Source organism: Argentina silus (genome assembly GCF_951799395.1).
Source record: "Argentina silus genome assembly, chromosome: 15".
In the NCBI taxonomy this organism is placed as follows: Eukaryota; Metazoa; Chordata; class Actinopteri; order Argentiniformes; family Argentinidae; genus Argentina; species Argentina silus.
Window position 1 is genome coordinate 17,644,481 of NC_139669.1, and position 16,818 is coordinate 17,661,298.

At 42.9% G+C, this 16,818-nt stretch overlaps 3 protein-coding genes across 3 annotated transcripts; all 3 read right to left on the reverse strand.

The window, feature by feature from the left end:
• Positions 1 to 426: 426 nt before the first annotated feature.
• On the reverse strand, positions 427 to 2,970 carry LOC310816058 (protocadherin beta-16-like; the record flags this gene model as incomplete). The annotated part of the gene is made up of 1 exon (XM_083686066.1): positions 427 to 2,970. The coding sequence occupies one exon, from the start codon at positions 2,968 to 2,970 to the stop codon at positions 427 to 429; it is 2,544 nt and encodes an 847-aa protein (XP_083542192.1).
• Positions 2,971 to 3,919: 949 nt separating this feature from the next.
• On the reverse strand, positions 3,920 to 13,164 carry LOC310816059 (uncharacterized protein; the record flags this gene model as incomplete). Its single annotated transcript, XM_083686067.1, has 3 exons — positions 3,920 to 5,334; positions 7,349 to 8,716; positions 10,836 to 13,164. 3 exons carry the CDS (start codon positions 13,162 to 13,164, stop codon positions 3,920 to 3,922), a joined length of 5,112 nt encoding a protein of 1,703 aa, XP_083542193.1.
• A 43-nt stretch (positions 13,165 to 13,207) lies between these two features.
• LOC310816060 (protocadherin beta-16-like) lies at positions 13,208 to 16,531 on the reverse strand (the record flags this gene model as incomplete). Its single annotated transcript, XM_083686068.1, has 2 exons — positions 13,208 to 13,222; positions 14,117 to 16,531. 2 exons carry the CDS (start codon positions 16,529 to 16,531, stop codon positions 13,208 to 13,210), a joined length of 2,430 nt encoding a protein of 809 aa, XP_083542194.1.
• Between the last annotated feature and the right edge of the window lie 287 nt (positions 16,532 to 16,818).

The window sequence follows — 16,818 nt, forward strand, 5'->3', positions numbered from 1 at the left end:
CATGCTAATATCAGGTTCATTATTGTCGCAAGAGTAGAATATCCCATATAGGCTTCCCCTATCTACTTTGACCAGTGTCATGTTAATCAAAGCAATGCTACTAAGAAACTGACGGCAGAGGCCTATTGCGTTTCAGGAAGTCAAACAAATACGCTACTCATTATACAGAGAGATACAAGTCAGAAGGCATTGTAGCCTTGTAAATGTAACTAAGCATCACAGTAATTACCCACACAAAACAACTTCAGTTGAATTTATTTGACCAAAGAATCATATTCAATGTATTTATATTAGCGGAAAAAAAAAAGTTGAATAAAAGATGTAGGCTGTAATAACTCACTGATAAAAATGTAATTCCTTACAGCTGGAATCTTATGTCGCTTCATAATGCATTGAACTATTCTTATAACGCACAGCACATCAGCATTAAAATAAAAAGCTCACAGCAGCGATATAATGAAATGCACCGCTGGCCACCCCACTGGTGCTGAACGTTTTTTTTGTCTCCGTTAGACGAATATTAAAAAAATTCCAAGCATTCAGAAGTAAACCCACGGTTAAATTGTCTTTCACACCAACCTCTAGTGGAGAGTCTGGTTCATCCAGGATGTTCCTTTCACTCTGCATCCGCTGCATCGTCCCTGTACTGGGGTCCACTATCAGTACACTCTGACTACCGGGTCTGGCGAACTTACAGTCACTCTTTCTGGAGTCAGTCGTCCTGCACACCTCATAATTGTACACGTGCTGTAGAGTTCCTGTCCCCAAAGTGTCTGCGTAACGCGGTGGATAATACGGAATAACCGGGAGATTGGAATGATAGAGGATGCGAGACTGTCTCCATCTGTATATTTTCACTGATATAATAACCACTAAACACGTGATGAACAGAAATGAAACTACAGCCAAAGCCAAGACTAAGTAAAAAGTCAGGTTGTCATTGTACTCCTTGTCGTGCGTAAAGTCAGTGAATTCCGAGAGCACTTCAGGGAAGCTGTCCGCCACAGCCACGTTAACATTGACTGTAGCTGAACGAGAGGGCTTCCCGTTGTCCTCCACTACAACAGTGAGCCTTTGTTTCACAGCATCTTTGTCAGTGACTTGGCGTATAGTTCTTATTTCCCCATTCTGTAAGCCCACTTCAAACAGCGCCCTGTCTGTCGCTTTCTGCAGTTTATACGAGAGCCAGGCATTCTGTCCAGAGTCCACATCAATAGCCACCACTTTAGTGACAAGATAGCCCACATCTGCTGAACGAGGCACCATTTCAGCCACCAGAGAGCCGCCAGTCTGGACTGGGTACAGAACCTGAGGTGCGTTATCGTTCTGGTCCTGGATCATTATTTTCACAGTCACATTGCTACTAAGTGGAGGGGAGCCTCCATCCTGCGCTTTTACACGGAAGTGGAAATCCTTGATCTGCTCGTAGTCAAAAGAGCGCACTGCATGGATGACTCCACTATCAGCACTAACGGACACATATGAGGAGACGGGCACCCCGTTAAGCGAGGAGTCCTCCAATATGTAAGAAACACGGGCATTCTGGTTCCAGTCAGCGTCTCTGGCTTTCACTGTGAATATAGAGAGGCCCGGTGTGTTGTTTTCTATAATGTAGGCCTCATATGAGCTCCTCTCAAAGACAGGCGCGTTGTCATTCACATCTGATATCTGTAAAGTGAGAGTGACGCTGCTGGAGAGCGAGGGCACTCCCTCATCAGAGCACGTCACACTGATGTTATACTCAGAGTCTCTCTCTCGGTCCAAATCACTATCCGTTACTAGTCTATAGAATCCATTAGATGTAGATTTGATCGTGAAAGGGATGTTTTCATTTATCCCACAGCTAACTTTACCGTTAGTTTCAGAATCTGGGTCGTTCACGCTCATCATAGCTATAACCGTGCTAGGACGGGAATCCTCTGGTATTGAACCTGATTTGGAAATCAAATTGATAACGGGGCTATTATCATTTACGTCACTAACATCAATGATTATTTTACTTGAATCCGACAGACCACCGTTATCTATCGCTTCTATTTCAATGTGGTAATTTTTGGCTTTTTCATAATCGATTTCACCATCTAATATCACATCACCATTTTCATTTATATGAAATATCTCAGAAACACTATCCATGTTTGAAATTAGATACGATACTTCACCATTTGATCCCTTGTCAGCATCAGAAGCACTCACTGTCATGATAACCGTCCCTTTTTGTGAATTCTCTGTTATAGTGGCCTTATAAACTGGTTTAGTAAAAACCGGAGCATTGTCATTAGCGTCTAACACACTAACATGTATTTGCATTGTTCCAGACATCTGAGGCTCGCCTCCATCCACTGCAGTTAACAACAAAGATATCTGCTCCTGTTTTTCTCGATCTAATGGCTTCTGTAAAACCATCTCTACCTTTTTAGTCCCATCTGCCTGACTATGCAATTTCAGAATAAAATTATCAGAGGACTTCAGTGAGTAGCTTTGAAGGCCATTTTCACCAATGTCTAGATCCACTGCTTTCTCTAATACGAATTTAGATCCAGTGACAGCTGACTCGCTTATCTCGAATCTCCGCTCAGTCTTTTTAAAACTGGGAGCATTGTCGTTAATATCTGTAATCTCTACGGTTACTGGGTATAACTCCATCGGGTTTTCTAAAGTGACCTGCAAATGCAGTGCGCAAGGCGTCGTCTGTCCGCAGAGCGCTTCTCGGTCTATTCTCTCTTTGATCAGGAGGACTCCCCTTTCTTTATTCAGCTCGATGTATTCTGCGCTGTCTCCAGTATAGATACGAGCTTTACCTGATTTCAGTCTTTTTAGATCTAAACCCAAATCCTGCGCTATGTTACCGACTAAAGAGCCTTTCGCCATTTCCTCGGGAATGGAGTAACTGACCTGCCCGTGCACTGAACTGAGAGAGAGGACCGAGATAAACAACAGTACTTGCCGTGTCATTGTTCTGTCCGACATTTTCTCTCAAATATTAAACAGGAAACACAAATCCGTGAAGCAATCTGAAATATTCCGTTAGTGTTCTGTGCACAAACATGAAAGGAAAAATAGCCTACAATCCACAGCTCTGGAACAAAAGAATCGCAGCTCGGCGTCTCTGTGCTGAGTGTTCTCTGTAACCCGGACTGTGCACACTGTGTGCGGCTCATTCTCTCTCTAAAATATCGAGATGATGGGGGAGGTTCTGCTGCAAATCTGTTCTTAAAACTGCAACACACTGATCAACAGCGGCCCTCTGAGTTCATTGCAATGAACTGCACAGAATGCTTTCATGTCAACAATTAAAATAATTCTAATAAAGTAATGTGCATTAAAAAACTGCCAATTTGAAAATCAAAACTTGTGTACTTGAAGTAAACCATGCTAAAATCAGGTTCAATATTGTCGCAAGAAAATAATAGATCACGTGGGCTTCAAATTTGACCAGGCTCATGTTGATCCAAGAAATGTCACTACGAAACTGACGGAAGAGGCCTAAGCTATTGTTTTCGCGTCAAACAAACACGCTACTCAATAGACAGAGAGATACAAACTCAGAGCGCATTAATAGTATTGTAAATGTAATTAAACAACACTGTACTGATTAATCACAAAAAAATCATTCAAAGAACCATATTCATTGTATTGATATTGCTTGTAACGCAGAAAAAGTTGAACAATTCTTATTGAAAAGTAGGTTATAAGCGACTAACTCACTGATACAAATGCAATTCCTCACAGCTGGAATGTTATGCTGCTTCACAATGCATTGACGTATTAATATAATGCAGCAATTTAATAAAAGCGCACAACAGAAATATAATGAAAAGCGTCGCTGTCCACATCATTGGTGCTGAAAGGGCTACACAAACAACTACAGCTACTTTTATTATTTTAGCCGAATATTCGTTAAATCCTCGTTTAACATTTAATTCCGACCAACCTCGAGTGGTGAGTCCGGTTCATCCAGAATGTTCTTTTCACTCTGTATCCGCTGCATCGTCCCTGTACTGGGGTCCACTATCAGTACGCTCTGACTACCGGGTCTGGCGAACTTACAGTCACTCTTTCTGGAGTCAGTCGTCCTGCACACCTCGTAATTGTACACGTGCTGTAGAGTTCCTGTCCCCAAAGTGTCTGCGTAACGCGGTGGATAATACGGAATAACCGGGAGATTGGAATGATAGAGGATGCGAGACTGTCTCCATCTGTATATTTTCACTGATATAATAACCACTAAACACGTGATGAACAGAAATGAAACTACAGCCAAAGCCAAGACTAAGTAAAAAGTCAGGTTGTCATTGTACTCCTTGTCGTGCGTAAAGTCAGTGAACTCCGAGAGCACTTCAGGGAAGCTGTCCGCCACCGCCACGTTAACATTGACTGTAGCTGAACGAGAGGGCTGCCCGTTGTCCTCCACTACAACAGTGAGCCTTTGTTTCACAGCATCTTTATCAGTGACTTGGCGTATAGTTCTTATTTCCCCATTCTGTAAGCCCACTTCAAACAGCGCCCTGTCTGTCGCTTTCTGCAGTTTATACGAGAGCCAGGCATTCTGTCCAGAGTCCACATCAACAGCCACCACTTTAGTGACAAGATAGCCCACATCTGCTGAACGAGGCACCATTTCAGCCACCAGAGAGCCGCCAGTCTGGACTGGGTACAGAACCTGAGGTGCGTTATCGTTCTGGTCCTGGATCATTATTTTCACAGTCACATTGCTACTGAGTGGAGGGGAGCCTCCGTCCTGCGCTTTTACGCGGAAGTGGAAATCCTTGATCTGCTCGTAGTCAAAAGAGCGCACTGCATGGATGACTCCACTATCAGCACTAACGGACACATATGAGGAGACGGGCACTCCGTTAAGCGAGGAGTCCTCCAGTATGTAAGAAACACGGGCATTCTGGTTCCAGTCAGCGTCTCTGGCTTTCACTGTGAATATAGAGAGGCCCGGTGTGTTGTTTTCTATAATGTAGGCCTCATATGAGCTCCTCTCAAAGACAGGCGCGTTGTCATTCACATCTGATATCTGTAAGGTGAGAGTGACGCTGCTGGAGAGCGAGGGCACTCCCTCATCAGAGCACGTCACACTGATGTTATACTCAGAGTCTCTCTCTCGGTCCAAATCACTATCCGTGACTAATGTAAAGAAATTATTTGATGTGGTTTTCATTACAAAAGGGATGTTTTCGTTGATAGAGCATTGGACTTTGCCATTTTCACCTGAATCTGGGTCTTGAATGTTAATCATAGTTACAACTGTATTAGGTTTGGCATCTTCGGATATCACATTAGATTTAGACATGATATTAATAGTAGGCTTGTTATCATTGGTGTCAACTACATCAACTATAACTTTACATGAATCTGTGAGTCCCCCATCATCACTTGCGCGCAAATTTATCTGAAAATTTCGTGATTTTTCATAGTCAATATTTCCTATTAATCTGACCTCACCATTGTCCTCATTTACATCAAACATTCCCCTGGCATTATTTGTGATTGAATACGTTATTTTACCGTTGGATCCATGATCTGCATCTGATGCACTGATTGTAGTTACAACTGTACCTTTAGGAGCATTCTCGATGACGGTAGCTTTATAAATCTCCTGCGTAAAAACAGGCGCATTATCATTAACGTCTAATACAGTGATGAGTATCTGCATTGTTCCAGACATCTGCGGCTCGCCTCCATCAACTGCGGTCAACACCAAAGAAACCTGCTCCTCCTTCTCTCGGTCTAGAGGTTTCTGCAAAACCATCTCTAAATTTGTATGTCCATCCGCTTGATTATGCAATTTAAGAGCAAAATTATCGGTTGGTTTAAGCACATAACTTAGGAGGCCATTGATACTCACATCAAGATCCATCGCCCGTTCTAACACAAATTTTGCCCCACTGACTGCAGACTCGCTGATTTTGAATTTGACTTCGATTTTTTCAAAGGTAGGAGGGTTATCATTAATATCTATGATCTCAACTGTCATGGTGTAAAATTCCATCGGATTCTCTAGAATCAACTGAAAATGTAGAGCGCAAGGCGTCGTCTGTTCACAGAGCGCTTCTCGGTCTATTCTCTCTTTGATCAGGAGGACTCCCCTTTCTTTATTCAGCTCGATGTATTCTGCGCTGTCTCCAGTATAGATACGAGCTTTACCTGATTTCAGTCTTTTTAAATCTAAACCCAAATCCTGCGCTATGTTACCAACTAAAGAGCCTTTCGCCATTTCCTCGGGAATGGAGTAACTGACCTGCCCGTGCACTGAACTGAGAGAGAGGACCGAGATAAACAACAGTACTTGCCGTGTCATTGTTCTGTCCGACATTTTCTCTACGATATGAAACAACAAACACGTTGTATTCCGTATGTCAGACTGTAATATTCCGTTAGTTTTCAGAGCCAAATATCAAACGAAAACAGCGTCCATAATCCACAACTCTGGAACAAAGGAATTCCAGATCTGTGTTTTGTTGCTAGTCCTCGCTAACCCGAACTGTGCAGTCTGGCGTGTGGCTCTCTCTCTGTCTAATATATCGAAATTATGAGGGCGGTACTGCTGCAAATCTCCTCTGAAACTGCAACACACTGACCGACAGCGGCCCTCTGAGTTCAACGCAATGAACTACACAACATACTTTCATATGAACAACTCAAGATTACAAGACAGTCACGTACACTGAAATATGTAACCTGCCAATTTGAAAAGCAAAAACAGAGGCATTTGAAGTAAACACAGTTGTTTATAGGTTCAGAATTCCCTCAAGCATAAAGAACATTGAACATGTCAACATAAAATGTTTAATCCCTTCAGTCTAATATTGCTCAATGCACTGTCATAGTTCTGAAAGGTATATTGATGGCCCAATTGGTTTTTCTTTTCGAAAAAGACACGTCACATAGTCTAAAGGCTATACTCAACATAAAGGATGACAAATATTCAGAGTAGATGATCAGCATAAGTGAATGTGAAATATAAACAAAACATTAAAACACAAAAACACAAGAAGCCTAAAATATGCTGTTGATGAACTATTGAACACAATACCACTTGTAGGCTAGTCTAAGGTATAGCAAGCCACCATATTCAATGTATTGATATTGCTATTAGTGTAAAATAAGAGCTTAATAGTTCTTGTTAAAGTTTAAAAGAATACAAACTCACCGATGTAATTGTAATTCCACCACAAAATTGGAATGGTCATTTTAATGTAGGCTAGGCGATTTAGTGTAGGCGATTTCAATTGGACGGATGTTCTAAAGTGTCCAAACACTCACAAGTAATAGTGCAATTTATTTTCATTCACACCAACCTCCAGTGGAGAGTCTGGTTCATCCAGGATGTTCTTTTCACTCTGTATCCGCTGCATCGTCCCTGTACTGGGGTCCACTATCAGTACGCTCTGACTACCGGGTCTGGCGAACTTACAGTCACTCTTTCTGGAGTCAGTCGTCCTGCACACCTCGTAATTGTACACGTGCTGTAGAGTTCCTGTCCCCAAAGTGTCTGCGTAACGTGGTGGATAATACGGAATAACCGGGAGATTGGAATGATAGAGGATGCGAGACTGTCTCCATCTGTATATTTTCACTGATATAATAACCACTAAACACGTGATGAACAAAAATGAAACTACAGCCAAAGCCAAGACTAAGTAAAAAGTCAAGTTGTCATTGTACTCCTTGTCGTGCGTAAAGTCAGTGAACTCCGAGAGCACTTCAGGGAAGCTGTCCGCCACCGCCACGTTAACATTGACTGTAGCTGAACGAGAGGGCTGCCCGTTGTCCTCCACTACAACAGTGAGCCTTTGTTTCACAGCATCTTTATCAGTGACTTGGCGTATAGTTCTTATTTCCCCATTCTGTAAGCCCACTTCAAACAGCGCCCTGTCTGTCGCTTTCTGCAGTTTATACGAGAGCCAGGCATTCTGTCCAGAGTCCACATCAACAGCCACCACTTTAGTGACAAGATAGCCCACATCTGCTGAACGAGGCACCATTTCAGCCACCAGAGAGCCGCCTGTCTGGACTGGGTACAGAACCTGAGGTGCGTTATCGTTCTGGTCCTGGATCATTATTTTCACAGTCACATTGCTACTGAGTGGAGGGGAGCCTCCATCCTGTGCTTTGACGCGGAAGTGGAAATCCTTGATCTGCTCGTAGTCAAAAGAGCGCACTGCATGGATGACTCCACTATCAGCACTAACGGACACATATGAGGAGACGGGCACTCCGTTAAGCGAGGAGTCCTCCAGTATGTAAGAAACACGGGCATTCTGGTTCCAGTCAGCGTCTCTGGCTTTCACTGTGAATATAGAGAGGCCCGGTGTGTTGTTTTCTATAATGTAGGCCTCATATGAGCTCCTCTCAAAGACAGGCGCGTTGTCATTCACATCTGATATCTGTAAGGTGAGAGTGACGCTGCTGGAGAGCGAGGGCACTCCCTCATCAGAGCACGTCACACTGATGTTATACTCAGAGTCTCTCTCTCGGTCCAAATCACTATCTGTTAATAAACTATAGAAACCATTAGATGTAGATTTGATAGTGAACGGAATAGTTTCACTTAAAACACAATTCACTACTCCGTTATTATCAGAGTCAGGATCATGGACACTCATTACAGCTATAACTGTCTGAGAAGGAGAATCTTCTGGTATTGACCGTGATGTTGACATTAAATCAATAGTAGGTTTGTTGTCATTAACATCGATGATATCTACTATCAGTTTACTAGAATCGGAAAGACCTCCTTGATCTTTTGCTTCTATGTCTATCTGATAATGTTTAGATTTTTCATAATCAACCTCGCCTATTAAACGAACTTCACCATTGCGCTCATCTATTTCAAAATGATTCAATATACCCACGGCACTACTTGATATGGAGAATGTAACTACGCCATTCGATCCATGATCTATATCGGTTGCACTTACTGTCGTTAATAAAGTGCCTCTCTGCGAATTTTCGACCAAACTCGCCTTATATATCGCCTGCGTAAAAACTGGAGCATTGTCGTTTATATCCAACACAGTAACATGTATCTGCATTGTTCCAGACATCTGTGGCTCTCCTCCATCCACTGCAGTTAACAACAAAGATATCTGCTCATGTTTCTCTCGATCTAGAGATTTCTGTAAAACTATCTCTACCTTTTTACTTCCATCAGCTTGACTTTGTAATTTCAGAATGAAATTATCCGTTGGATTAAGCGAGTAGCTTTGCAGCCCATTTACACCAATATCAGAGTCGAAAGCTCTATCCAGGACGAATTTTGCTCCCGTCAAAGCCGACTCACCTATTTCGAACTTCATAGAATCCTTTTGGAAAAATGGAGCATTGTCATTTATATCGGTGATCTCAATTGTAACGCGAAAGAATTCTATTGGGTTTTCCATAATGATTTGAAAATGCAGTGCGCAAGGCGTCGTCTGTCCGCAGAGCGCTTCTCGGTCTATTCTCTCTTTGATCAGGAGGACTCCCCTTTCTTTATTCAGCTCGATGTATTCTGCGCTGCTGCCGACGTGTAGTCGAGCTTTACCTGATTTAAGCCGTTTTAGATCTAAACCCAAATCCTGCGCTATGTTACCGACAAAAGAGCCTTTCGCCATTTCCTCGGGAATGGAATAACTGACCTGCCCGAACACTGAACTGAGAGAGAGGACCGAGATAAACAACAGTACTTGCCGTGTCATTGTTCTGTCCGACATTTTCCCCAGCGCCATTAGGACAAAAACAACATACCATCCACAAGGTATACTATAAGATTACTATTGTAATCCTTTGGTTGAGGGTAAAAAAGATTTCTGTCAGTGATCCTGGAACAAAAGAATACAGCTCGTCTAGTATCTCCGTGCTTAGCGTTCTCAGTAGCCCGGACTGTGCGCTCTGCGTGCGGGCTCTCTCTCTCTCCCTCTAATATATCGAGATGATGGGGGAGGTTCTGCTGCAAATCTAGCCGAAAACGGCAACATACTGACCAACAGCGGCCCTAAGAGTTCAATGCAATGAACTACACAAACATCACTATATCAACAAAAGTAGAATAATTAAACTCCACATACATATGATCTTGGATCGAAATAGTTAGGCGACAGCCAACAAAGCTAATGATTAGTTCAGTAGTGCGACAAAACAGATGTAACATCCAGTCCTGTATAGGAGCTCATATCTCATTAGAGTCACGTTACTCAATGAAACGACAGAGAGCCTATGGCAACATCTGGAGGCATCCAGTCATACAACAATGTTAGACAATGAATTTGGGATGATCCAAAACGTTGATATGAAACACATACAAACATATATGAAAAAACTAAAGTACAAGAGGCCCGCGGTGCGTGAGTTATTGAATGTGGATTAACCAAATGAAAGACATTACTGCAGCTCGCTGTACAAAGCGCCGCAGTCCACAGCAACTTGTTCTGAAGTTTAAGGTATGACGTAGAGGCATTTTCATCAGGCAAAGCATACTCAATCACACAACATGTGTTGAATTGAAATGGTAATACCCCAGTGGATAATGTGAAAGCACAGACAGATACTATAACAAGTATTAAGTAATGAGTGCAACAATTATCCGGTGAGAAAGCTATTAAATGTTTAACCACATTCGTTCGCCGCAGTTCGTCATGGAAAGCGTTGCTGTCCATAACGCCGAGTGCTGAATAGGTCACTGAAGCCAACGGCAATTAGACATGTAAAATAACCGGAATACGAACGTTTCCAAACACTCATAAGTAAAGCCTCAATCAATCTTCAATTTGAACCAACCTCGAGTGGTGAGTCCGGTTCATCCAGGATGTTCTTTTCACTCTGCATCCGTTGCATCGTCCCTGTACTGGGGTCCACTATCAGTACGCTCTGACTACCGGGTCTGGCGAACTTACAGTCACTCTTTCTGGAGTCAGTCGTCCTGCACACCTCATAATTGTACACGTGCTGTAGAGTTCCTGTCCCCAAAGTGTCTGCGTAACGCGGTGGATAATACGGAATAACCGGGAGATTGGAATGATAGAGGATGCGAGACTGTCTCCATCTGTATATTTTCACTGATATAATAACCACTAAACACGTGATGAACAGAAATGAAACTACAGCCAAAGCCAAGACTAAGTAAAAAGTCAGGTTGTCATTGTACTCCTTGTCGTGTGTAAAGTCAGTGAACTCTGAGAGCACTTCAGGGAAGCTGTCCGCCACCGCCACGTTAACATTGACTGTAGCTGAACGAGAGGGCTGCCCGTTGTCCTCCACTACAACAGTGAGCCTTTGTTTCACAGCATCTTTATCAGTGACTTGGCGTATAGTTCTTATTTCCCCATTCTGTAAGCCCACTTCAAACAGCGCCCTGTCTGTCGCTTTCTGCAGTTTATACGAGAGCCAGGCATTCTGTCCAGAGTCCACATCAACAGCCACCACTTTAGTGACAAGATAGCCCACATCTGCTGAACGAGGCACCATTTCAGCCACCAGAGAGCCGCCAGTCTGGACTGGGTACAGAACCTGAGGTGCGTTATCGTTCTGGTCCTGGATCATTATTTTCACAGTCACATTGCTACTGAGTGGAGGGGAGCCTCCGTCCTGCGCTTTTACGCGGAAGTGGAAATCCTTGATCTGCTCGTAGTCAAAAGAGCGCACTGCATGGATGACTCCGCTATCAGCACTAACGGACACATATGAGGAGACGGGCACTCCGTTAAGCGAGGAGTCCTCCAGTATGTATGAAACACGGGCATTCTGGTTCCAGTCAGCGTCTCTGGCTTTCACTGTGAATATAGAGAGGCCCGGTGTGTTGTTTTCTATAATGTAAGCCTCATATGAGCTCCTCTCAAAGACAGGCGCGTTGTCATTCACATCTGATATCTGTAAGGTGAGAGTGACGCTGCTGGAGAGCGAGGGCACTCCCTCATCAGAGCACGTCACACTGATGTTATACTCAGAGTCTCTCTCTCTGTCCAAATCACTATCTGTTAATAAACTAAAGAAGTTATTCGACGTAGATTTAATTGTAAATGGGATATTATCGTTAATTGAGCACTGCACCTTGCCATTTTCACCAGAGTCTGGATCTTGAATATTGATCATTGTCACTACCGTTGCAGGTTTAGTGTCTTCGGATATGACACTCGACTTAGACATCACATTAATAGCTGGTATGTTGTCATTTGAATCAACAACTTCGACGATTATTTTGCATGAGTCGGTCAGTCCTCCATCATCACTTGCTTGTACGTGTATTTGATATTGTCGTGACTTTTCAAAATCAATATTACCTATCAATCTCACTTCACCGCTCGACTCGTTTATTTCATATAATTCAGGGACATCATCGAGTGAATTCGATATCGAATATGTTATTTTACCATTAGAACCTTGATCAGAATCAGATGCACTGACAGAGATTACAACTGTACCTTTAGGTGAGTTCTCTCTTATGATTGCCTTATAAATGTCCTGCGTAAAAACAGGCGCATTGTCATTAGCGTCTAGAACAGTAATATGAATCTGCACAGTTCCAGATAGCTGCGGCTCGCCTCCATCTATTGCAGTGAGTACTAAAGATAAATGATCCTGTTTTTCTCGATCTAGAGGTTTCTGTAAAATCATCTCTACTGTTTTTGCACCATCAGGCTGATTTTTTAATTTAAGGATGAAATTATCGGTTGGTTTCAGTGAATAGCTTTGGAGGCCATTGACACCAACATCCAAATCCATCGCCCTCTCTAACACGAATTTTGCTCCTGTAACGGCCGACTCGCTGATTCTGAATTTCATTTCGCTCTTTTTGAAAACGGGAGCGTTATCATTTACATCCGTTACCTCAACTGTGATGCTGTAAAATTCCATCGGGTTTTCCAAAATGATTTGGAAATGTAAAGCACAAGGCGTCGTCTGTCCGCAGAGCGCTTCTCGGTCTATTCTCTCTTTGATCAGGAGGACCCCCCTTTCTTTATTCAGCTCGATGTATTCTGCGCTGTCTCCAGTATAGATACGAGCTTTACCTGATTTCAGTCTCTTTATATCTAAACCCAAATCCTGCGCTATGTTACCGACTAAAGAGCCTTTCGCCATTTCCTCGGGAATGGAGTAACTGACCTGCCCGAGCACTGAACTGAGAGAGAGGACCGAGATAAACAACAGTACTTGCCGTGTCATTGTTCTGTCCGACATTTTCTCTGCGATGTCAAACAACAAACACGTTACAATCCGTAAATCAGTCTGTAATATCCTTTCAGTTTGCGGACAGAACAAAACACAAATGAAAAATGAGTCTACAATCCACAACCCGAACAAAAGATTTGCAGCTCCAAGTATCCGTGCAGTGTTCTCTGTAATCCGGACTATGCGCTCTGCGTGCGTCTCTTTCTCTGTCTACAATATCGAGATGATGGGGGAGGTACTGCTGCAAATAGGCTCTAAAACTGCAACACACTGACCAACAGCGGCCCTATGAGTTCATTGGAATGAACTACACAAAATGGCTTAATGTAAAACACTCATAATTCAAATAAAGTAATGTGCATTAAACTAATTAATGACACCATTTGAATATCAAAAATCTTATATTTGAAGTCAACCATCCTCATATCAGCTTCATTATTGTTGCAAGAAACAATAGATCACGTGAGCTTCTCATATCCAATTTGACCAGTCTCATGTTGATTAATACAATGTCAATATGACACTGACGGCACAGGCCAATTGTGTTTTAGGAAGTAAAACACATACGCTAATCTTTATACAGATTGATAACAACTCATTAGCAGCATTGCAAATGTAACTAAACATCACAGTAGTTACCCACACAAAACAAGTTAAGTTGAATTCATGTCACCAAAGATCTAATATATTGATATTGTCATTAGCGCAAAAAGAGATGAATAGTTGAAAGGTAGGCTGCACTAACTCACTGATAAACATTAAACTACTAATAGCTGGACATTAATGTCGCTTCACAATGCATTAATTTATTTGTATAATGCAGAATTATGATGAAAAAGTGCACAGGAGCATGATGAAAAGCGCCGCTGTCCGCTGTCATTGGTGCTGAAAGGCCAACACAAACTACAACGAGTTGTTTTCCTTTAGCCGAATATTCTAAGATTTCCAAGCACTCAGTTACAATTAAATTCCGACCAACCTCGAGAGGAGAGTCCGGTTCATCCAGGATGTTCTTTTCACACTGCATCCGCTGCATCGTCCCTGTACTGGGGTCCACTATCAGTACGCTCTGACTACCGGGTCTGGCGAACTTACAGTCACTCTTTCTGGAATCAGTCGTCCTGCACACCTCGTAATTGTACACGTGCTGTAGAGTTCCTGTCCCCAAAGTGTCTGCGTAACGCGGTGGATAATACGGAATAACTGGGAGGTTGGAATGATAGAGGATGCGAGACTGTCTCCATCTGTGTATTTTCACTGATATAATAACCACTAAACACGTAATAAACAGAAATGAAACTACAGCCAAAGCCAAGACTAAGTAAAAAGTCAGGCTGTCATTGTACTCCTTGTCGTGCGTAAAGTCAGTGAACTCCGAGAGCACTTCAGGGAAGCTGTCCGCCACCGCCACGTTAACATTGACTGTAGCTGAACGAGAGGGCTGCCCGTTGTCCTCCACTACAACAGTGAGCCTTTGTTTCACAGCATCTTTATCAGTGACTTGACGTATAGTTCTTATTTCCCCATTCTGTAAGCCCACTTCAAACAGCGCCCTGTCTGTCGCTTTCTGCAGTTTATACGAGAGCCAGGCATTCTGTCCAGAGTCCACATCAACAGCCACCACTTTAGTGACAAGATAGCCCACATCTGCTGAACGAGGCACCATTTCAGCCACCAGAGAGCCGCCAGTCTGGACTGGGTACAGAACCTGAGGTGCGTTATCGTTCTGGTCCTGGATCATTATTTTCACAGTCACATTGCTACTGAGGGGAGGGGAGCCTCCATCCTGCGCTTTTACGCGGAAGTGGAAATCCTTGATCTGCTCGTAGTCAAAAGAGCGCACTGCATGGATGACTCCGCTATCAGCACTAACGGACACATATGAGGAGACGGGCACTCCGTTAAGCGAGGAGTCCTCCAGTATGTAAGAAACACGGGCATTCTGGTTCCAGTCAGCGTCTCTGGCTTTCACTGTGAATATAGAGAGGCCCGGTGTGTTGTTTTCTATAATGTAGGCCTCATATGAGCTCCTCTCAAAGACAGGCGCGTTGTCATTCACATCTGATATCTGTAAGGTGAGAGTGACGCTGCTGGAGAGCGAGGGCACTCCCTCATCAGAACACGTCACACTGATGTTATACTCAGAATCTCTCTCTCGGTCCAAATCACTATCTGTTAATAAACTAAAGAAGTTATTCGACGTAGATTTAATTGTAAATGGGATATTATCGTTAATTGAGCACTGCACCTTGCCATTTTCACCAGAGTCTGGATCTTGAATATTTATCATAGTCACTACCGTTGCAGGTTTAATGTCCTCGGATATCACACTAGACTTAGACATCACATTAATAGTTGGTATATTGTCATTTGTATCCACAACGTCTACATTTATTTTACATGAATCGGTCAGTCCTCCATCATCACTAGCCTGTACATGTATTTGATATTCTCGTGATTTTTCAAAATCAATATTTCCGATCAATTTCACTTCCCCATTGTCTTCATTTATTTCAAACAATTCAGGGACATCGTCGAGTGAATTCGATATGGAATATGTTACTTTACCATTAGAACCTTGATCAGAATCAGATGCACTGACAGAGATTACAACTGTACCTTTAGGTGAGTTCTCTCTTATGATGGCTTTGTACATACCCTGCGTAAAAACAGGCGCATTGTCGTTCGCGTCTAGAACAGTAATATGAATCTGCACAGTTCCAGACAGCTGCGGCTCGCCTCCATCTACCGCTGTTAATAGTAAAGACAAGTGCTCTTGTTTTTCTCGATCTAAAGGTTTCTGTAAAACCATCTCCACTGTTTTTCCACCATCACGAAGATTCTGTAATTTAAGAATGAAATTATCGGTTGATTTCAGTGAATAGCTTTGAAGGCCATTGACACCAACATCCAGATCCATCGCCCTCTCTAACACGAATTTTGCTCCTGTAACGGCCGACTCGCTGATTCTGAATTTCATTTCGCTCTTTTTGAATACTGGGGCATTATCATTTACATCCATTATTTCAACTGTAATACTGTAAAATTCCATCGGATTTTCCAGAATGATTTGGAAATGTAAAGCACAAGGCGTCGTCTGTCCGCAGAGCGCTTCTCGGTCTATTCGCTCTTTGATCAGGAGGACTCCCCTTTCTTTATTCAGCTCGATGTATTCTGCGCTGTCTCCAGTATAGATACGAGCTTTACCTGATTTCAGTCTTTTTAGATCTAAACCTAAATCCTGCGCTATGTTACCGACTAAAGAGCCTTTCGCCATTTCCTCGGGAATAGAGTAACTGACCTGCCCGAACACTGAACTGAGAGAGAGGACCGAGAAAAACAACAGTACTTGCCGTGTCATTGTTCTGTCCGACATTTTCTCTGCGATGTCAAACAACACACACGTTATAGAACGTAAATCTGTCTGTAATATTCCGTGAATTTGTAGACAGAACAAAACATCAAAGAAAAATGTATCTACAATCCACAACCCGAACAAAAATAATCCCAACACGGCGTCTCCGTGTTGAGTGTTCTCAGTAACCCGGACTGCGCGCTCTGCGAGCGGCTCTTTCTCTCTCTATTATGTCGAGATGACGGGGGAGGTTCTGCTGCAAATCTGTTCTTAAAACTACAACACACTGGCCAACAGCGGCCCTATGA